General features: G+C 40.0%; 1 protein-coding gene across 5 annotated transcripts in view; it reads left to right on the forward strand.

Annotated features, from left to right (window-relative positions):
- Positions 1–23,885, forward strand: part of ube3c (ubiquitin protein ligase E3C) — a 169,531-nt gene that overhangs the window by 41,169 nt on the left and 104,477 nt on the right. For all 5 annotated transcript variants that reach the window (XM_041184414.1, XM_041184418.1, XM_041184415.1 and 2 more), the window contains exons 10-12: positions 3,825–3,979; positions 5,896–6,083; positions 20,262–20,348. In XM_041184414.1, coding sequence (XP_041040348.1) covers positions 3,825–3,979; positions 5,896–6,083; positions 20,262–20,348 — 430 coding nt within the window. The remainder of the gene's footprint in view (positions 1–3,824; positions 3,980–5,895; positions 6,084–20,261; positions 20,349–23,885) is intronic.

Here is a 23,885-nt window from a genome sequence, read left to right on the forward strand (position 1 = left end):
TAAATCTCTGGTGCAATCACATCCTTCCTATAACGCGGATTCCAGAACAGCATGCAACACCCTAGCTGTGGCCTAACAAGCGTTTTATACAGTTCCAGCATAACCTCCCTGCTCTTATATTCTATGCCTTGGCTAATAAAAGCAAGTATCCCACATGCCGCCTTAACCACCGTATCTATCTGTCCTGCTACCTTAAGGGACTGGTGGACATGCACACCAAGGTCCCTCTGATCCTCGGTACTTCCCAGGGTCCGACCATTTGTTATGTATTCCTTATCTGTGTTTGTCCTGCCCAAGTGCATCACCTCACATTTAACCAGAGTAAATTCCATTTGCCACTGATCAGCCCATCTGACCAGCCTGTCTATATCCTCCTGTAATCTAAGGCTATCCTCCTCAGTTTACCTGCCAATTTTCGTGTCATCCGCGAACTTACTGATCAACCTTTCTACGTTCAAGCCTAAATCATTTATATATACCATAAATAGCAAGAGACCCAACACCGATCCCTGTGGAACCTCACTGGACACAGGCATCCAGTCACAAAAACACCCCTCAACCATTACCCTCTGCTTCCTGCCACTCAGTTAATCCTGGATCTAAATTTCCTTGGATCCCATGGGCTCTTAGCTTCGTTATCAGTCTCCCATGCGGGACCTTATCAAAAGCCTTGCTGAAGTCCAAGTAGACTATGTCAAATGCATCACCCTCATCTACACACTTGGTCACCTCTTCGACTCCTGCCTCTCCAAGTGTAGATTAATTCTGTCCCTCAGAATTGCTTCCAAAAGTTTCCCCACCACTGAGGTTAGACTGACTGGCCTGTAGTTCCCTGGTTTATCCCTTCCTCCCTTATTGAATAATGGTACCAAATTGGCTGTCCTCCAGTACTCTGGCACCTCTCCTGTGGCCAGAGAGGTATTGAAAATTATTGCCAGCGCCCCTGCTATCTCCTCCCTTGCCTCACTCAACAGCCTGGGATAAATTTCATCTGGGCTTGGAGATTTATCCACTTTTAAGCCTGTCAGACCACTTAGAACCTCATCCCTTTCTATGCTAATTTCTTCAATTATATCACTGTCCTCCTGCCTGATTTCCATACCCATGTGGTCCCTCTCACTTGTGAACACCAACACAAAGTATTCATTTAGAACTCTACCTACGTCTTCCGGCTCCACAGACAAATTACCACAATGGTCCTTAATGGACCCTAATGGACCCTACGCTTTCCCTAATTATCCTCTTACTCTTAATGCACTGCTAAAATAACTTTGGATTTTCCTTTATTTTACCTGCCAATGTTTCTTCATGCCCCCTTTTTGCTCTCCTACTTTCCTTTTTAAGTTTCCCCCCGCCCCACCCTACACATTCTGTACACTTCTAGGGCTTCCGTTGTTTTGAGCCCTCGGTATCTGCCATAAGCCTCCCTTTTTCTCTTTACCCAATCCTGTATGTCCCTCGATCCTGGATTTGTTGGCCCACCCTTTGTCTTTACTGGAATATGTTAGCCCTGTACCTTCCCTATTTCCTCCTTGAACGAATCCCACTGCTCTGATGCAGATTTACCTAAAAGTAGCTGCTCCTAGTCCACTCTAGCCAAATCATATCTGATCTTATTAAAATCGGCCTCCCCCAAATTTGGAACGCTGAGTTCTTGCCCATCCTTGTCCTTTTCCATAACAACCTTGAATCTAATGGAGTTATGATCACTATCTGCAAAATGCTCCCCTACTGATACCTCTATCACTTGCCCAACTTCATTCCCTAAAATTAAGTCCAGGACCGCCCCCCTCTCTTGTGGGACCTTCTACGTACTGGCTTAAAAAGCTCTCCTGGATGCATTTTAAGAATCCTGCTCCTTCTAAACCCATCACACTATGACTAACCCAGTTAATGTTGGGGAAGTTGAAATCCCCCACTATTACTACCCTATTATTTTTACACTTCTCTGAAATTTGCCTACATATCTGCTCTTCTATTTCTCTCGGACTGTTTGGGGGCCTATAGTACACTCCCAGCAGTGTGTTTGCTCCTTTTGTGTTTTTCAGTTCTACCCATATGGGTTCATTTGAGGAGCCTTCTAAGATGTCATCCCTCCTGATTGCTTTAATTGATTCCTTGATCAATACTATGATACCCTCTCCTCTTTTGTCCCCTTCCCTGTCATGGCTGAAGACCCTATATCCTGGAATATTGAGCTGCCAGTCATGCCCCTATCTCAACCATGTCTCTGTGCCAGCAATGACATCATACTTCCATGTGTGAATTTGTGCCCTCAACTCATCTGTCTTATTCGTCAGACTCCCTGCATTAGAATAAGTACCATCCAACCTTGCCAAACTCCCTTGTGCCTTAACTGGCCTATAATTTCTATGTCTTCCAGGCTCACTTGCTCCCTCTTCTAATTTTGGCTGTGCATCTTTTCCTGCTGAATCTCCTCTCAGGATCCCATTCCCCTGCCAAGATAGTTTAGACCCTCCCCAACAGTACTCGTAAACCTCCATGCAAGGATATTGGTCCTATTCCGGTTCAGGTGCAACCCATCTGCCTTGTTCCACCACCCCCAGAAACGGTCCCAATGTCCCAGAAATCTAAAGCTCTCCCTCCTGCACCATCGTTCCAGCCACGCATTCATCTGAACTAACCTACTATTTCTATACTGTCTAGTACGTGGCACTGGAAGTAATCCAGAGATTACTACCATTTGAGGTCCTGTTTTTTAATCTGCTTCCTAGCTCAAATTCTGCTTGCAAGACCTCATCCCTCTTTCTACCTATGTCGTTGGTGCCAATATGTACCACGATCTCTGTTTGCCCTCTCCCTTTAGAGTGCCCTGTAGCTGTTCAGTGACATCCTTGACCCTGGCACCAGGGAGGCAACATACCATCCTGGAGTCACGTCTATGGCCGTAGAAACGCCTGTCTGTTCCCCTTACTATTGAGTCTCTTACCACAATTACTCTTCTCCTCCCCACACTATTGGGAGCTGAGCCACTCACATTGCCATGAGCTGCACTCCCCAGAGGAACCATCACTCTCACTATTTTCCAACACAAAAACTGTTCTCGAGTGGGATGCAGTCTGGGGATTTCCTGACTACCTGCCTGACACCTTTCTTCTTCCATTCCCATTCCCCCTTTGTCTGCATTTCCTAAGTTGTTCGGATGACCACGTCTAAAAATGTGCTACCCACGAAACTCTCAGCTTCGCGGATGCACCTCAGTGCCTCCAGTTGCTGCTCAAGCACCGAAATTCGGTGCTCAAGTAGCTGCAGCTGGTGGCACTTCCTGCACATGTGGCCGGTCAGAGCGCAAGGAGCATCTAGGACTTCCCACATGTTACAGGCGGTACATAACACGGGACTGAGCAGCCCTGACATGCCTCTCGTTGAAAAAAAAACCCTTGCTTTAAGTTAAGTACGGTAAAGAAAAACTTTAATTATTTATGTACTTTAAATAAAAACTAGAACTCTTAGCTTTCCTGAGCTTAATCTATTTTAAACTGGAGAAAAACACTTATCCATTACTCAGCAATCAGCTCTGATCTTTGTGCCAACATCACTTTTTTAAGCTTCCCTGCATTTGTGCTGGCTCTGATCTCTCTGCCGTTCTCTCGCGCTGTCTTGTGATGTCAGTCTTGATATTTTCAACAAGAACTGACTGCAGGACGCTCTTCCCAGATTGCTTCACCACAATGCTGACTGCAGGATGCTCTTCCCAGACTGCTTCAACGCAATGCTGACTGCACGACACTCTTCCCCATGTGTATGTATAACTATCGGGCAGTAACCTTTCTTGCATTTTTTTTTCATCCTCTCAAAATTAGGGACTCTATCTGAGGAAGGCATGCTTGTGTACCTGAGGATGTTGCAGATCCTTTTACCGCAGTTACCGGTTTCGTTGACTGGCTCAAATGGCAGAGAAATTGGTAGCGACTCAGAAAATGAAGAGGAAGAAGAGCGCAAGATGTTTACCAGTAAGGTAAGAGAAACATGGAATTGTTATGATACATTATCATACGTGATGTGAATCAGCAGGCTAATCAATTATAGTGAAAATTATACTTGAGCCTGATCCTGTGCTAACCCAACATCTGCATGGCTTTACTTTCCAGTGGGGTTGCTGCATGATGATGAAGCATTTCACCTACCCAAGCCAGTTTGGAAAAGTCTGTTTCATTGACCTAATTATTGCCCCACTTGAGTTCTGCTAATTCAGCGGAAACAAGGATTGAAAATGGGTACTTTCTACTGTCAGATATTCCTTTATATAAACGTGATGATCTATAGCAGAGCTTTAGCAATATAACTGAGTTATACTGCTTAGAAATGCCAAATAATTAGGTTTGAAATAGTCAGTAAATTATTTTAAAAACAAGTTGCTTGTTTGAAAAAGAGGAATATTGAAGATTACCTGGACTGAGGGAGACAGTGGCGCAGTGGTAATGTCACTGGACTTGTAATCCAGTGGCCTAGGCTAATACCCTGGGGACATGGGTTCCAATCCCACCACGGCAACTGGTGAAATTTGAACTCAATCGATTAATTTTAAAAAATCTGGAATTAGAAGGTAATGTCAATAATGACACCATGAAACTATCATCAATTGTAGTAAAAACCCATCAGGTTCACTAACGCCCTTTTAGAAAAGTGAAAATCTGACATCCTTACCTGGTCTGACCTATATGTGACTTCCATACTCATTGAATGTGGTTGACCCTTGACTGTCTTCTGAAATGGCCTAGCAAACTACTTAGTTCGAAGGCAATTAGGAATGGGCAACAAATTCCCACATTCCATAAACAACCATAGAACCATACAGCACAGAAAACAGGCCATTCGGCCCTTCTAGTCCGTGCCAAAATATTATTCCACGAGTCCCATTGACCTGCACCCAGTCCATAACGCTCCAGACCTCTCCCATCCATGTATCTATCTAATTTATTCAAAGTGTGGTTGGAGCAGTTGGCTCATGGAGAAGATCCATTGGTAACAACATGATGGGCTCCTATGCTGCAACATTCTGATTCCATAAATTCAACTGTGTTGGATTGGACTGATATTCAGCACTGCATTTCACTATTGCCAAACATGCAGGACCACTCTGACTTTAATTTATTTAAAAATAGCCATTTTAAAATTTTCTATTGTATTTACTTTCAGAAGAATTCTTCAGTTTTCAGTAGAAATTGTTTTTGTGATTTAGAATTTTTATAATGTATCTATTTCCCCTTTTAGCTTGATTTTTTAAAATATGTAGTGTATGTACGTAGATAGATGGGAACACCACCACCTGGAAGTTCCCCTCCAAGTAACTCACCGTTCTGGCTTGGAAATATATCACCGTTCCTTCACTGTCACTGGGACAAAATCCTGGAACTCCCTTTCTAACAGCACTGTGGGTGTACCTACACCACATGGACTGCAGCAGTTTAAGAAGGCAGCTCACCACCACCTTCTCATGGGCAACTCGGGGTGGGCAATAAATGCTGGCCCAGCCAGTGAAACCCACATCCTGTGAATGAATAAAAAAAAAACTTTGATTTTCTATGCATTTTAGTAAAAAAAAAAGTTCTTTAAGCATTATACTTAATAGATTTATTCAAATCCTTGGTCTCTATATGTCTACAATTTTCCCACTTTAGTTACTTTGCAAACAATTTCTACTGCCAGCCCTTCATTTGTTTCCCTCACTGTCAGTCACTTTAGTAACTGGTTTATCATGAGCAAAATCTGAAACGCAAGTATTTTTAAATATAATACACCATACCCTGACATTTCTTCAATTTGAATGTTTTTTATTTAGAATGTGTAGCATGTATAATGTTTTTAATTTAGAATTTATCGAACTTATGTTAACCTGTGCCAGAATTTTATTTTGTTTGATTCTGTTTCAAGGGCGATGGTAGAATTTCAGTAAGTTTAATTACTGAGGAGTGTCTGAAAAAGCTGGACACTAAACAACAGACAAATGCCTTGCTAAACCTGGTATGGAAGGAATCTGTGAGTGAAGATGTTTTCACAATGATGGCGTCTATCTGCCATACACTGATGGTGCAACACAGAATGATGGTTCCAAAAATAAGGTAAAGTGGGTTATCATGGGATATTAGATTAGTTTGAGAATTATATTGGAAAAATTTACTCTTAGGACAAACTCTCATACACAAATGAATTTCCTGATAGCAAGACAGATTTTTAGTAACAGAATAATCTACATAGTAGCTCAAATTTCCCCATGTAATAATCCTAGAGAGTCAAAGCCAGTTCCTAAGGGCATTATAAGACAGGCAGGCAAATTAATATATTTCATAAAACTGTCAAACCCTCTACAAAATGTTACTGTCAAAAATGGCTTTGACATTGAAAAGTACAGTAGGTATGCTGTGTGTATTAGCAATTTCCAATTTGGCTTGAAGGTTTATAAATTAATTTGAATTTTTGAAATTCCAATTTTTAAAACTGAGTTAAGAACAGTTGTTTACAGTTCAGTTGTCTTCTTATACTTCCTTTCGAGAATAGTACAAAATAGTGGAAAGATTTAGATTTAGACTTCCTGCATCCAGAGACGCGTGAGGCAGACAAAGCACATGCTTACCTCTCTTTCCATAGCTCGTATTTCCTGGAACAGGTAGTAGCCTGAAGCTTGAGGAGTGCCTCATGAAGCATCAGGCATGGCTGACCATAGGCATGTTGGAAAGATTAATTAATTGCCTGTCAAGTTGCCATGTGAACACTCCTTCCATGGCCATATGCATCTTTATACCAATGTTGTTCCTCCAACAGAGCAGGAAGGTTTTATGGGCTCAGAATGTGTATTGTGGAGATGGGGGAAGTACCAATACCCATACCCACCAGGTATGAATATCTGGATGTCAATGCAATTCAATGCCAGAGTTCTTACCTTGAGTCACAGTATCCAGAGGCGAGAAATATCTTGTCTAAGTCTCGTACTGAAGTGCAAATTGCTGTGTCAACATCATTTCCAAAATTCTGAAATCTCCATGTTAGCGTTCTTAAAACTGTGGAATAAGTTGTAAGGTTTATTCCGTAGCAAATTTCAAAAGGCAAGTTTTGGATGTTTTGAGATAAACTGCCTCTGCCTTTTTTTAGCTGATTTCCCAGGATAATTTTCCATTTTAATAAATCAGCTTTTGCAGTGTTGATCCTGAGTTTGGAAACTTGGTGGCACTGAGGAACAAACATTCATCCCATGACTATACAATTACTTCAAGTGCTTCTTAAAGCCTATTTACATGAAATTGGTCCTGAATTGGAGCCAGAGCTGAACTTGATCTTTACTTTTCAAGTGAAAATCTCTGGAACTATTTACTGTAATCCCATTTTTCTGCCCTTTCCCATATTTTACTCAAGCTTTCTTTAAAAATACTTACTAATTCTCAACCTTGGTGCCACATATGATGCCCAGATGAGCTTCTGACCTCATATTTGCGCAATCACCAAGATTGCCTATTTCTACACAAGTAACAATGCCCGACTTTGTCCGTACCTCAGCTCATCTGCTGAAAACTGTAGCCATGCCTTTGTTATCTCTAGCCTTGGCTATTCCAATACATTCCTGGCTGGTCTCCCATATTCTACTGTCTATAAATGCGAGGTCATCCACAACTACCCCTTTGCTTGCTGACCTATGTTTGCTACTGGTTAAGCAGCACCTTGTTTTTAAAATTCTCATTCTTGTTTTCAAATCCCTCCATGACCTCACCCCTCCTTAACCTCACTCCTCCTGCCTGACAAGCCTCCGAGATATCTTCGTTCATCTAATCCTGGCCTCTTGAGTGCATCCCCGATTTCAATCTCTCGACTGTTGATGACCGTTCCTTCAGTTGCATAAACTCTGGAATACCCTCCTTACTCCTCTCCTCCACCTCTCTAGCGTGCTTTCCTCTTTAAGACGCTACTTAAAAACCTTATTCTTTAACCAAGGTTTTGGTCATCTGACCTAATATCTCATGTGGCTTGGTGTCATAGTTAGTTTTATAATGCTCCTGTGAAGCACCTTGGGTCGTTTATACACTTTAAAAGCATTATGTAAATATAAGTTATTTTAAAATTATTACATTTTCAATAACCATGTTGCAGAGCATTCCATTTTGTGTGTAAAAAAAAAAAAAACAAAAACTTCTTTCCTCACTTTTCTATTTGATCATTTTGAAGTATTCTTTGTCTGAACATCAGGAGTGGCAATAATGATTAACTAGTGCTGCTTCTCTATGGAATCTCACTACTGCATGCTGTTGGTAGGAATCCTTGATCGTTTAGTGGAAATTCCAGACACGGCAATGGAAAAGTTGGTAGGAGTTGGGAGCTATTGAGGGGGAAATGGGTAGTATAATAAAAATTAATTTATTACCCACTTCCTGCCTAATGCCCACGTTATGGAGTTTTCAAACTAGGCTCAATTTAAGCAGCCAGCACTCCTGTCAGAAACAAATAGAAGCTTATTGCTCTGTGTGGTTAGGATCCCAAAACCATTTTCGTTGTTATTAACACACAACCCACTTGGGTAAAACTGCACCCCCCCCCCCCAATGGGTGCTAATGACAAGAGCTGGCTTGGGCCAGTGTCATTTAGAGGTTGCTGGAAGCAGATCTAGTGGTTTTATCCAATTCAGGACCACTTTAATTGCTCTTTCCATACATTCTTCAAAGTTTATTGTTTTAATTCCCTTTGCCACCCTCTCCTTTTTAATGTTCTATTGCAGGCTGTTACTCTTCAGCTTCCCTGCTATATTTCCTACCCTCCAAAAATGGCAAGCTGCCTGTTGGGGCTCAAAATGTGGGGACAGCTTGTCAAGTCCATGTAAATGATGTCCGGTCATCAAAATACTTGGGCCTGTCGAGCAATTGCTCTGCCCACTATCTGCCATATGTAGGTCAAAGACAAAACTTGGGACCATTGATTCCTTTAATGTAATGTTGGGGCAGGAGTTAATTTTATCTTGAGGATAATGGATTAAGGCTGAATAGTGATTCCAGAATGCACTTGATTACTTTTTTTTCCTTGGGGCAAGGGGGTTCTTGCACAGAGCTTTCCTTCAGGATCTTAAACAGGCGAAGGTCTATGGTAAAGTAGACAGAATGTTGTTGAGTTTGAGCGAGCTAGCAATTTTTCATTCCATGGGCCTTATGTCCCTGAGTGTAAGTTTACCATAAGTAAGTAATCAACTTGCATAATTTTATTTTTATCATGACTGTATTCAATATTTCTAAATTAGTGACTTTGGATTTACTAGTTCTATATTACAGAGAGACTCTCTTAAATACAACGACTCTCCATTTCTCATACCTGTAAGATCCATGCAACGGATTGTAGTTAAGTATTGGGCATTCTGGAGTAAGGTGTCAAATAGAACATTTTTAAAAGGAGAATACATTTGCAGAGTTTTCTTGCCAACATTGGCTCCGGAGAAATGGTTAAGAGCGCCATTTGTTTCCCATTGAGGCAGTTGCTGAATTCTTATCATAAGCAATATACCGGTATCTTGCATAGCTACATTCTGCACTTTTGGTTCCATCAAATTTCTAATATGAGTGACTCTAATTCAGCAGTTAAATCTTCAGTTAACATTAAAATGAAAAAATCCATTGTGCCATAGCTGATTGGTTACATGCATTGCATGCTGTACTTATTAATATCTAGCTTGACTAGCTACTTCAATAATGTCATCTTAAATCAGCTGGTAGCTTCATGTCCAAGTTAGATGGTTATGGGCTCAAGCTCCACCCCAGGATTTGATAGTGTAATTTGGTTTAAAGTAGAGTACTGAAAAAAAAACTGCTTTATTGAATGTGCTGTCTTTCAAATGAGATGTTAAATTGAGGCAGTGTTTGTTTTTTACAAGTGGTTGTAAAAGGTTCCATTTCACTATTCAGAAAAGCAGAGAATTGTTCCAGTATTCTGGCCAAATTCTCTCCTCTTCTCTCCTCCCCCACCACCCCTGCCACCATCATCTTGTAGATGATACATACTCTGTCACTGTGCGCTGGTGGGGGAGGGACTGAATGTTTAAGGCGTCAATCAAGTGGGCTGCTTTGTCCTGGATGGTGTCGAGCTTCGAGTGTTGTTGCAGCTGCACTCATTCAGGGAAGTGGAGAGTATTCCATTGTCCTCCTGACTTTTGCCTTGTAGATGCTGGGCAGGTTTAGTGGAGTCAGGAGGTGAGTTAGTCACCTCAGAATTCGCACCCTCTGACCTGCTCTTGTAGCCACAGTATTTATCTGGCTGGCCCAGTTAAGCTCCTGGACAAGCATGTTGATAGTGGGGGGGGTTCAGCAATGATAATGTAATTGGATGTCAGTGAGTAGATGGTTAGCCTCTTTCTTGATGGAGCTGGCCATTATCTGGCACTTGGTTGGTGCAAATGTTCCCTTTCACTTAGGGTCTGATTGTCCAACTCTGTCTGCAAGTGGACATGGACTGCTTCATGATTTGGGGAGTTGCTAGTGGAACTAAAAACAGTGCAATCATCGGCAAGAATCATCTGACCTTCTGAGGGAGGAAAGATTATTAATGACAGCTGAGGATGGCTAACCCAAGGACATTGCTCTGTAGAACTCCTGCAGTCATCTCCTGGGGCTGAGATGATCCAACAATCCTAACTACGTTCATCTGCGCTAGTGGAGAGTTTGATCCCTGATTCCCATAGAGTTAAATTTTACGAGGGCCCCTCGATGCCACAGTCGGTCAAATGCTGCCTTGGTGTCAAGGGCAGTCACTCTAACTTCATCTCTGGAAGTCAGCTTTTTTTTTTTAAACCAATGTCTGAAACTGAGTAGTCCTGGCAGAACTCAAACTTGGCATCAGTGAACAGGTTATCAAGAGTAACAGGTGATTGTGAGTAAGTGCTGCTTTACAATGCTTTTAGTGACACTTTGCATCACTCTGCTGATAATTGAGAATACTCTGATTGGTGTGGTAATTGACTGGATTGGATTTGACCTTTTTTTGTGGACAGGAAGGGAATGGTTTAAGGGGATTTTGAAAGTAGGTATGGAGGTGTCAAGGCAGAGAAGGAAACCTGAGAGGGCAGGGACATAGTGGCTGAAAGAACCTCCATTGCTGGTGGAGCAGAAAGAGCAAGAATTAATGTGCATACTTTTGTCACAGGAGTGGATGGTGTTGTGAGGGATGCAGATGAGGCCATAGAGGAATTTAAAATACTGATCCAGAAAAACTTGAGCATACTTTAGAACTTTAATTAGCAATCTTCATTAAACAAAGAAAGAGATTTTGTTGTAGACGTGCTGTTGTAGTCTTTGGTGTTCATTATTCTCTTATGAAGCAATTTGTATGAAAATTCTATCAAACCCACAAATACAAATGCAACAACATTTCACTTGTTAAATAAATACACTGATTTTTTTTGCAGTGAGCAGTCTTAAAATATTCTAAAGAGCAACTGGTTGCAATGAAAAGATAGAAATACTTCTGCCGATTTTGTGTTGTACTTAATGCCATTCATTGCAAAACAGCAATGTAAATAATGTACTGAAAGCCGATTAGCTGCTGTCTTAGTTTAGGAGTGTTTATAGCTGCGAGAGGAAGTAAGATGTCAGTGAAACTGTCAATGCTCGATTAAGATAATTAGCTTTTTGTGGACTAATTACATCAGGGCAGGATGTGAGGTTTCAGGAACATAGCTGCTGCTGAATTAGGATGTCTGCATTTATGGCTGCAAATAACCTGCCTCCCTGGGTAATAACTACTGATTTTAAATGCATCATCACACTGGTTGCGTTTACTAGTGAACTATTTGTAAAGGTGTTTGCTGAAGTGAAGAAAGCAATACCATGGCTATAATTGTATGAGCACAGCTGCCATTTCCTGTGTGGAATGCCTAGCTCTAAACCAGCAATTTTGCTGAGAATCAGTGCTGTAGAGTGGCCTGATGTCATTTACTATAAGTTTATTTATAGACTTTTGTTAATTAGCGGTGCTTCACTACAGTTTTCAGGTATAGACCTTTTTCCTCCTTTTTTATATATTAAAATGTGTTAGACTTTACAATTGAGAGTAGTTTTTGTTAAGTAGGTTGCCCAGCTTTATTAGAATTGGTTTGACCATTTACTGATGCAGATATTTCTGGTGCCAAAACAATTTGTCATAACCTGCTTGACTTTTTTTTAAAAAAAAAGCAGGAGTTGCTGGTAAGTTTTTCCAGTCAACGCATAGAATAATGGATAAAGTTGGGTAGTTCTAATTTGTCCTGTGGATTCTAAAGTTATATTCTCGAGTTGAGAAGAATGTCAGATGAGTCTCATTGAAGCATTCAAAATGCTTACAGGGCTCGACAGGGTAGATACTAGATGTTTCCCTTGGCTGGGGGCTTCTAGAACCAGGGGACGCAGTCTCCGAATAAGACTGAAATGAGGAGGAATTCCTTCACTTGAGCATGGTGAATCCTTGGAATTCTGTACCCCAGAGGCCTGTGAGGGCTGAGTCATTGGGTACGTGCAAGACAGAGATGGGGAAATGTCTAGATATTATGCCCATGTCCCATGATCGCTTTAGTGTGGGGGAAAATGGTGTTGAGGTAGAAAATTAGCTATGATGTAGTTGAATGGCAGAGCAGGCTTGAGGGGCTGAATGGCCTACTCCTATTTCCTATATTCCCTATATCAGGAACTCTTTCTCCCCCCCACCCCCCAGATCAAAGTTTAGTGCATCTTGCCTTGATTTTAAAATTCTCAGCTTTGTTATCAAATCCTTCCATGGCCTTGCCCTTCCCTACCTCTGTTGTCTTCTCCAACCTCTCAAATCTGAGATTTCTGCACATCACTAATTCTGGTCCTCATGCCTGCTCTACCATTGGTGGCCATGCCTTAAGTTGCTTTGGCCCTAAGCTCTAGAACTCCCTTCTGACTCCTCTCTGCCTCTGTACCTCACTTTTCTCTTTAAGGATGCGTCTTAAAACCTATCTCTTTGACTAAGCCTTTGGTCATCTGACTTGATTTCTCCTTATGTGCTTTGGTGTCATATTTTGTTGTTTAATGCTCCTGTGAAGTGCCTTGAGATGCTTCATTATTGTAAAGGTACAATATAAATATAAGTAGTCGTATTTTGAACATTTCAAGAGATCTTAAGGTCAAATTAGAATTTTTAACATTTGTAGGAGCCCATACCTGTATATCATTGGGATTTCTTTTCTCCTTTAAGGTGCATGTCCCTCTTGGCAATCCCCAATGGTTCAGTACAAGTTGAGTCAGCAGGCAGGGGTTGGCCTCCAGAGTGCTGTCTAAATCCCCTCTGAAATAAAAAAAAAATAGAAATGGAAATAAAAAAGCCTGTGAACTTCTTAAAAGCCGAGAAAAGCTATTAGGTTTCTAACTTTTCCTGGTTCTGGTGAAAGGTCAAAGATCTGAAACATTAATTCTGTTGCTTTCTCTCTCCACAGATGCTGCCAGAGCTTCTGAGTAGTTCCAGCTTTTTCTGTTATTACTTAAAAGCGGGCATCTGTTGGCTGTTAGAAGGCACAAGTGGACCAAATCTTTGCTCTTTCTCCACAGTCTGACTTAGATTAGCAATGCAGTGATGTATGGAATCAACTACCACCTGTTGCTTTGTTGTGCTTGACTTTGGGGTTCCAGTGTTCTGTGCTCTTTTAATCATTAGTTTTTAATTTATATTTAATATAGTGCCAGTAGGTCTCAAACGTATGCTAGCTGTTAAATTAGGAGAAAATTGTGATCTCTAAATGGGGGAAATACTTTTATTTCCCACTGTTTAGTGGGGAGTTGGATATATGTTTAATAATTTGAAACTAATCCTAAATATTTTGCATTGTTGTGACTTGATCTTTGAAGCTGCAATAGTTAAATGCTATGGTGTGTGGTAACAAGCTCAGTCATAAATGAGAAAACCTGAGAAGTTGAGGCCTTATCACGAGCTACACATTGGCTCCAAAGTACCTGGCTGTGCGCACAGCTTTTTACACTTTACTCTTCAATGTCTTTAATATGTGACTAAGCAGCATAACCACAACTCTCCATTGCATCAGTGTTAAAAAGGTATGCGCAGTATCATTTTTGTTCAGCATAACAGGGACATATTGAACTCCCAGACATATTGAACCCCAGTCCATAACCAAATTTGGCACTGAATTGAAAAGGATTTAACTATGACTTCAGTGGTAAATGTTTCTGGTCAACAAATAGAAGAATTTTTGGTTACATCTGCACATAAGTCTAGGAAGGTACATTAATGTGGGTAAAGATGGGCTGAGTGGAACCGGAAGGGACAGAGAACTTAACAGGAATAGTGCATCAGAGAATGAGGTCTATGCAGGTTACAAAAAATAGATTGAAATCACTTTATCTGAATGTGTGGAGCATCTGCAATAAGATAGGTGAGCTAGTGGCACAAATAGAGAGAAATTGTTTAGGTCTAATCACTGTTACAATGGCATGGTTACAAGGTGACCAAAGTTGGGAAATAAATATTCCAGGTACACAGAATTTCTAAAGGACAGGCAGAATGGAAAAGGAGGGGTAGTCTTGATAATAAAGGATAAAATAAGGACATTAGTGATAAAGGAACTTGGCTCAGAAAGTCAATAAGTAAAATCAGTATGCATGGAGGTTAGGAATAGCAAGGCTCAGAAAAAAGCTGGTAGTTGTCCATAGCCACCAGCAGAAGGGCCCTATACCTTTATCATTGAACAGAGTATTAAACAGAAATTATTGGAGCTTGTCACAAGGCAATCTAATAATTGGGGGGGGATCTTCACTCTTTTCATATAGACTGGACCAATCAAATTGGCAAAGGTGGTCTGAAAGATGAATTTGTAGAACGTTGTAGTGACAGTTTCTTGGAGTAATTTGTTATGGAATCAACTAAGGGTTGATTTTATACATATTATTGCTCAAAGAGGCAAGGTTAGTACAAGGTCCACTGGGTAATGTTGTTATCTGCCTATTGACTGTTGTGGCTGTAGAGGCTGATTCACGAGTAGCAGTCCCTTTCACAGCTGGCACAGATCAATAGCATTGGCCCGAGATTGACTGATGTTTTTCATAAGGACATAAGAAATAAGAGCAGGAGAAGACCCCACAACCCATCGAGCCTGCTCCACCATTCAATATGATCATTGCTGATCTTCTGGTGGGCTCTTTTCTGTCATCTGGCCATTTCTTTTGTCCTCTGCTTTTTCCACTCTCTTCCTGCTGATTACTTGTCTTCAGGCACACCGGTCAGCAGTGAGCATTTGCTACGCATTGACTCCAATCACAGTCAACTTGAAATTTTGCTTGCAGACATCCTTTTTTCACAGATTTGGGCAACCTTTTGGTCTTGCGCTGATAGCAAGCTCACCATAGAGTACATCTTTGGAGATGCGGCCGCCATCCATTCTGCTTATGCGACCCAGCCTACAGAATCACTGCCAACTGCTTCCATATTTGGCACTCTGTCTTGACAGGAGATGCCCAATATTCATTCACCTGAGGCAGTGGAGGTGATCATAGTATAATTGAATTCCATCTTAAGTTTGAAAATGACAACCTCAAATCACAAACAAGAATCTTAAACAAAACCAATTTCATTGGGGTGGGGGAGTGTGGGGCTCTGATTGATTTGGTAAATAAGCTAAAAGGCATAGTGGTAAATCAACAGTGGGAAGCATTTAAATAGTTCAAAATGTTCAAAAATGCAGCCCATTAAAAAAAGAAAAACTCTGAAAATGGTCCATTTATGGCTTATGAAGGAGGCTAAAGATAGTATTAGATTAAAAGAAGCTTATAATGTTGCAAAATGTAGTAACAAGTCTGAGGATTGGGAGTACTTCAGGAACTAGCAAAGGGCCATAAGAAGTTGCTAACGAGGGAAAAAATAGAATATGAAAATAAATTAGCCAGGAACAGATTGTAAGAGCTTTTACAAGTATATAGAAAGGATAGTAGCTGAAGTAAATGTTGCTCTCTTAAAGACAGGGTCAGGAGAAATTATCATGTAAAACGGAGAAATGACAGAGGCATTGAACAAATGTTTTGTGCCTGTCTTCACAGTGGGAGACAAGTTTCAAATCAGCAATAGAGGACAGTCTAGAAGCTAAGAAGAATGAGGAAATTAAGGCAATTAATAGCAGCAGAGAAGAAGTACTGGCAAAACTCAAGGAACTAAAATTTTACACTCTCTTCTTCTTCCTCTCCATCAACCAATCCTATATCAATTTTGAAATATAACCTTCAACTCCATTGGTCCTTATCTTGCATATTAACCTTCTGTGTGGCACCTTATCAAATGCCTTTTGGAAATCTAAGTGCACTATATCTACTGGTTCCCCTTCATATATCCCTACTAGGACCTGATGGCGTATACCCTATAGTTCTATAAGAGATTGCTGTACTGTTGATGGATGCGCTGGCTATTATTTTCCAAAATTGCCTAGATTCTGTAATGGTCCCAGCACATTGGAAGTTAGCAAATGTTACTCTGCTTTTCAGGGAAGGAGGGAGAAAGACCAGAACTGCAGGCCAGTTAGCTGACATCAGCCATCGGGAAAACAGAAAAATCTATTATTAAGCAAGTCGTAACAATGCACTTAGAAAAGCAAAGTATGATTAGAACAAGTCAACCATGGTTTTGCAAAAGGGAAATCCTGTTTGATAATTTTAGAGTTTTTTGGGGATGTAACTAGTAGGGATATATGAAGGGGAACCAGTAGATATAGTGCACTTAGATTTCCAAAAGGCATTTGATAAGGTGCCACACAGAAGCTTAATATGCAAGATAAGGACCAATGGAGTTGAAGGTTATATTTCAAAATTGATATAGGATTGGTTGATGGAGAGGAAGAAGAAGAGAGTGTAGATAAATGGGACATTTTCAAGTTGGCAGGCTGTGGCTAGTGCATGCCACAAGGACCAGTTCTGGAGGCTCAGCTATTTACAATAAAATTAGTGACATAAATGAAGAAACAGAGAGTAATGTATTGGGCTGCCTGCCAAACTCCCCCACCCCGCCAAACCACCGGATATTGCTGTAAAAAAGTGGGTGTGGCTTACTTACCAAATCTACAAGGGAAACTTGGCCATGCAATCACAATGATTTTGCAGTTTGTATTTATTATGAGAAGGCTGTGCACTGAGGTCAGAAGTAATGAGTCCATTACCATCTTTAGAGATTTTAAAGATTAAATTAAAACACTTATTAACAAAAGAAGAACAAATAAACACACAAGATTACAGTTACACAGTTATAACAGTTCCCAAAATTTCTACTTAACCAGACTCCCAACTACACACCCCACTTAAGGCAAAAGTCCCAATAGCTTCCAAATTTACAAAGGCATCCAATAATATTACCACAAGCATCCACTGGATGAGGGAATTCCAAAGGCACTTAACACAACTTTGGCTACTGGAATAGTAAACTTCTGCAGGGCGTTTAGAGGCTTTTTCTCCATGTCTGTTTCACACAGTCACCTTTCCAGATCTCCCATGGCCACTCCTCTCACAGCCTTCCATCCTTCTTTAAATATATTTTATCCCTTCTGATTTGTAAATCCCATTGTTTCAGCTTGCCTTTGGAAGTTACTTTTCCCAGAGTGTAAAAATCCTTCATGTTATCATTATGGCCGGCACTTTTGGGAAAAATCAGTGTAATGACCTTGCCTTATTTATTTTGCCAGTTGTAAACATTTTCCATGCCTCTTTGAAAATCAAACACCTTTTCCTCTTATCTAAAAATGCAGATTTTCATTCACACTGTCTCTGCTGGGACCTCACCCTAGTTTACTCATTTTTATTTCAAATGCCTGTTTTCCACCTCACTACTTTGATAATTTAAACCTTGCAGTCTAACCATCTCTAGTTTAATTAAATTAGGTACGCACACCATCCTGCTTTAGGTATCCCACAATAATATTAGGAGAAATTATAGTTTCTTGACAAAAGAAAAGAAATTACAGAAAGAATACCTTTGTGGGGGAAGTAACCGTGTTGTGTCATAGTAAACTGTCTTTCTCTGTATAGTTGCTGACTGATCTGTGCATTTTGAACATTTTATGATATTAACTCTGAATACATTTGTTTTTATTGCATTTTTATTTTTAATATACACTCAGCAACAGAATTTTCAGCAATTACTGTTTCCTTCTGTTTTCTTAAGAATTGTTGTACTGTACACAATGAGCTATTTTTTGCAAGTTTTTTCTGCAACTGTATTTTTCTAAAGTTAATATTTTCCAGCCTAAAACCTGCCTATCCACCTCCCTCTCCATCTTTAAGGCCAAAGGAAGAGAAATTAATTTACTATTTGAGGGCTATGTGTTGTCATTTTTTTTGAACATTTTAATTTTCAGGAACTAGTCCTGTGCTTCCCTCAAGTCCCTTTCACAGAAAGGTGTGAAAGTGATATCCAATCAAAGGTCAAAGGACGAATCAATTTCTCTTGAAAGCTGAGAACAAATAAAATAGATGCTCTGACAGCATCTGTGGAGAGGAACACAGTTAACATTTCAAATCCAGATGACTCTTCATTAGATTCTGATGAAGAGTCATCCGGACTTGAAACGTTAAACTATGTTCCTCTCCGCAGATGCTGTCAGACCTGCTAAGTTTTTCCAGCTGTTTTTGTTTCAGATTTCCAGCATCCGCAGTATTTTGCTTTTAAAATAGATGGTGCCTGTTGATGCTATCTGTTGCTCTTGGCACATTTTTATTATCTAGCGTTAGATTAAAGCTGCTTATATACTGATCTTCAGCTTCTGGCTCCCCTTATTCAGGTCTCTGAGACTCTCGGCGCTTGAACAATAAAATAATCTGATTTTGTTAGATTGGCAATTCAGGCATGCATTTTTTTAAGCAACGAATTAACATTGCCTGCGACCCTATCAGATGCTGAACAAGTGGTAGCATGAAAATGGCTTAGGGCAGTAGTGCAGAATGGGTGATAAAATCAACAGCCTGTTTTACATCCCACCTGATTTTCTTTTCCATGGAGATTTGCTGTTGTTTCACTTATTATCCAAGACTAATTACACTCTGAAGAACCTTCACAGCAACTCGCACTTAGCATACCTGACAAAGTCATTATGTATGTGAAAGTCATGTAATGTGAAGAAAGCCTGGGTCATTTTGTATTTTAGAAGATGACATCTTGTCTCAACTTGTATTGTGTTTGTGATCTGGCTGATCTGTGTGTCTCAACCTTTTCGGTTGCACTTTGCACAGATTCAGAGAAGAATGAGTATCATGACTGCAGTTTAACTTAAGGAGACCACCACACTCCAGTGTATAGTGTAATTTGGCTTTGTGTCCTCAAATAACATGACCTTTACTGCATTATATATGTTGGTTACAAGTTTTTTAAAAATTTAAATTAGATTCCATGTGAGAAACAGGGATTTCTTTAATCCTCGGAATGAAATGATTGTTTTTATTAATTTAAATGTCTTAATTTATTTCATCTATCTTTGTGCACAAAGGAATTTATTTAATCTATCTTTGGGCACAAAGGAATTTATTCATTATAAATCAATTTGAGAAATTGCTGCAAAAATTGGATTGCTTATAGGTAAGCTATTGAATCCTTAAACAAAAACCTTCCTTCCTCTCTTCACCCAAAGTGCTACAAAGCCAGCTGCATTCCAAAGGAGTTTGTACTTTGCTGGTTGTGTGAGAAAAACATTGCTTGACTGATGCATTTCATTGGAGGAAAGCGAAGAATTGAAATATCTAAGTGCGAACTGTGTTGTAATTTTCCAAGACATCGAACAGCAAAATTTGTTGTCATTGATGAATAAAAATGCAGTGAGGGGAAGGAAATGAGGAAGTGCTACAATTTGTGGTCTGAAATATGTGATTTGGTTCAATGCAGGTAACAATATGAAAATGATGCACTCGCAAAATTAAATCTGCGAGCCATTGTAATTATATGGTGAGGGAAGTAGAGTGTTTATAAAAAAAAAGTAATGCTATTTATGCCTTCAGGATGTCCCAAAGTGCCTCACAGTTGCTGAATTACTAAAATTTGTGCTTTTTCACATCCCTCATGAAGTTCCAAAATTCGAATGCAACAAATACTTCTCAAATTTTAATAATCTCTTTCTGTTTTGATTCATTGCAGAGCATTGTACTTTACTTTTGTTGCCAGAACCTTGAGTTGCCATAGCAAGTTGTCACATATTGCATAGGATCATGTTGATTGTGTGCAGGAAAAATGTTTTTAAATTTAGAAATTTAGTAATAAAATTTTAATTTTAATTTGTAGCTGTCTCTTAAAATTTTTATGGTTGCTTCTAGGCTTCTGTATAGTTTGGCCTTCAATGCAAGATTCATGCGACATCTTTGGAATTTGATCACATCTGTAACAACAAAAATGATCACTGGGTAAGAACATAGATATGCACGTCTAGTTCTCTACGTTGGTAAACAGTAAATGTTTATATAACTGCTCATGTTGATCAGCAGTTATGTCACACAAGTTGAATATCCATTTCTTCTTTTGAGAATGGAATGGTTATGAGACTAAAGGTATGGTGATAAATAAACAGCGGGAAACATTTAAAGAAATGATTTCAAAATTCCCAACCAAAAAATGCAAGCGGAAGGAGAAAGATCTTTCCATGGCTTAATTGGAAAGTTAAGGTGATATTGGATTAAAAGAAGAGGCTTATAATGTTGCATTAAATATATGAGTAAGCCTGAGGATAGGAGAGCCTTTTAGAACTTAGAATTGATAACAAAAAAGTTGATGACAAGGAAAAAAATAGAATGAGGATAAACTAGCCAGGAATATAAAACCGGGTTTTAAGAGCTTTTGCAAGTTTATGAAAAGGAAACTAGTTAAAGCAAATGTTGGTCCTTTGGAAGCAGAGAGGAGACATTCTCATGACGAATGAGGAAATAGCAGAGACATTGAATAAATATTTTGTCTATTTTCACAGTGGAAGACAAAAATTACATATCTAGAGGCTAATAAGAGTGAGGAAATTAAGGTAATTATATCAGCAAAGAAAATGTTGGGGAACTTAAGGGTCTAAAAGCTGACAAATCCCCAGGACCTAACGACCTACATCCTAGGCTCTGAAGGGGGTAACTTCAGAGATAGTGGATGCACTGATTCATAAAATGAATCATGGAATGATTATAGCATTGAAAGAGGCCATTTGGCCTGATGTCTGTGCTGGCTTTCTGCAGGAGCAATTCACCTCGTGCCACTCCCCTGCTATTTCCCTGTAGCCCTGCACATTTTTCCCTTTTGGATAATGATCCAATTTCCTCTTGAATGCCTTGATTGAGTCTTTTCCATTATGCTCTTAGGCAGTGCATTCGAGATCCTAACCACCTGCTGCATAATTTTTTCCTCGTGTTGCTATTGCTTCTTTTGCCAGTTACCTTAATCTGTGCCCCCTGATTTTTGATCCTTCCACCAATGGGGGCAGTTTTTCTATATCTACTCTGTCCAGACCCCTCAAAATTTCGAATACCTCCATCAAGCCTCCTCTTAACCTCTCTGTTCCCTAAGGAGAACAGTCCCAACTTCTCCAATCTATCTACTTAACTGTAGTTCCTCATTCCTGGCATCATTCTCATGAATCTCTAATGCATCCTCTCTAATGCCTTCACATCCTTTTTAAAGTGTGGTGCCCAGAACTGGAGACACAATCCAGTTGAGGCCAAACCATAACTTGCTTTTGTGCTCCCTGCCCCTATTTATAAAGCCTAGGATGACGTATGCTTTATTAATTGCTCTCTCAACCTGCCCTTCTACCTTAGATTTGTGCACATTTGTACCCAGGTCCCTCTGCTCCTGAACCCCTTTTAGAATTGTACCCTTTATAATGTCTCTGTGTTCTTTCTACGAAAATGAATCACTTCACATGTCTCTCCAATACATTTTATCTGTCACTTGTCTGCCCATTCCACCAACATGTCTATGTCCTTTAAAAGTTCTATGCTATACTCCTTAGTTCACAATATTTCCATGTTTCATGCTGTCTGCAAATTTTAAACTCTGTCCTCTACACCCAAGTCAAGGTCATTAATACGTATCAGGAAGAGCAGGGTCCTAATACCGAACCCTGGGGAACTTGTACATTATAAACTTTCCTCCATTCTGAATAAAGAACCTTTCACCACTATTCTTTATTTCTTGTTACTCGGCCAATTTCATATCCCTTTTATTCCATGAGCTATAATTTTGCTCGCAAGTCTGTTGCACGGCACTTTATCAAAAGCCTTTTGGAAGTTCATGTACACTACATCAGTAGTACCCTCATCAACCCTTTCTGTTACCTCATTAAAATGTTCAAGCAGCTTAGTTAAACATTATTTTCCCTTAACCAACTGTGCCAGCTTCCATTACTAATCTGCATGTGACTATTAATTTTGTCCCGAATTATCATTTCTAAAAGCTTCTGAGGTTAAACTGACTTGCCTGTAATTGCTTGGAATTCTTGAACAAGGGTATAACATTTGCAATTCTCCAGACCTCTGCACAATCCCTGAGTCTGAGGAAAATTGGAAAATGATGGCCAGTTCCCCCGATCTCCACACTCACTTCCCTTAATATCCTTGGATGCATTGCATCCAGTCCTAATGTCTTATCAACTTTAAGTGCAGATAGATTATCCGATACCACCTCCTTACTTGAAACCCTTCTGTGTCTGAATTAACACCTCTTTTACCATGGCTTGGTAACACCTTTGTCCTTGATAAAGATGGATGCAAAGTATTCATTTAATACCTCAGCTAAACCTTCTGCCTCCATGAGGAGATCCCTTCATTTTGGTCCCCAATTATCCTGACGACTCTTCTTACCACCATTTTTTACTATTTATCTGCCTAGATGTTTAGTTTCCCTTTTATGTTGGCTGCCAGTCTCTTTTCATCCCCTCTCATTGCTTTTTCATTTTCCCTCTGAATCTTCTATATTCAGCCTGGTTCTCAGTTGTATTATCCATCTGTCATAAGCATACTTTTTCTACTTCATCTTAATCTCTATCTCTTTCGTCATCCAGAGAGCTTTAGATTTGTTTGTTCTACTTTGGTGGGAATATACCTTGACTCTAGCTGAATTATCTCTTCTTTAAAGGTTACCCATTGTTGGGTTATAGTTTTACCTACTAACCTTTGATTCCAATTTATCTTTCTCGTCCTTAATGAAGTTGGCTTTCCCAAAGTTAATTATTCTTACTCTTGAATTTTCCTTGTCCTTTTCCAGAGCTAACCATACCTTAAGATAACATAAACAGAATTACCTGGAAAAACTCAGCAGGTCTGGCATTAAGATAACATGGTCACTGTCCCCTCAATGCTCCCCTGCTGATACTTGATCAACTTGGCCCATCTCATTCTCTAGAACCAGGTCCAGCACTCCCTCCCTTCTCTTTGGACTGGAAACATACTGCTGTAGGAAAATCTGCTGAACTAATTCAAGAAACTCTTGCCCCCTCTGTCTTTTGCACTAGTAATATCCTAGTCTATATTCAGATAATTAAAGTTCCCCATTGTAACTACTCTATAATTCTTGCACTTCTCTGTAATTCCCTTGCAACTTAGTTCCTCTGCATCTTTCCCACCAGTTACTGGTTTATACACTGCACCAAACAATGTAATTGCACCTTTTTTGTTCTTTAGCTCTAGCCAAATAGCTACTGTCCTTGACCCCTGAGCATGTTCTCTCTCTGTGTGTCTCTCTTTCTCTCTCTGTGTGTGTCTCTCTTTCTCTCTCTGTGTGTGTCTCTCTTTCTCTCTCTGTGTGTGTCTCTCTTTCTCTCTCTGTGTGTGTCTCTCTTTCTCTCTCTGTGTGTGTCTCTCTTTCTCTCTCTGTGTGTGTCTCTCTTTCTCTCTCTGTGTGTCTCTCTTTCTCTCTCTGTGTGTCTCTCTTTCTCTCTCTCTGTGTCTCTCTTTCTCTCTCTCTGT

The sequence above is a fragment of the Carcharodon carcharias genome, chromosome 3, assembly GCF_017639515.1.
Source record: "Carcharodon carcharias isolate sCarCar2 chromosome 3, sCarCar2.pri, whole genome shotgun sequence".
Taxonomy (NCBI): domain Eukaryota; kingdom Metazoa; phylum Chordata; class Chondrichthyes; order Lamniformes; family Lamnidae; genus Carcharodon; species Carcharodon carcharias.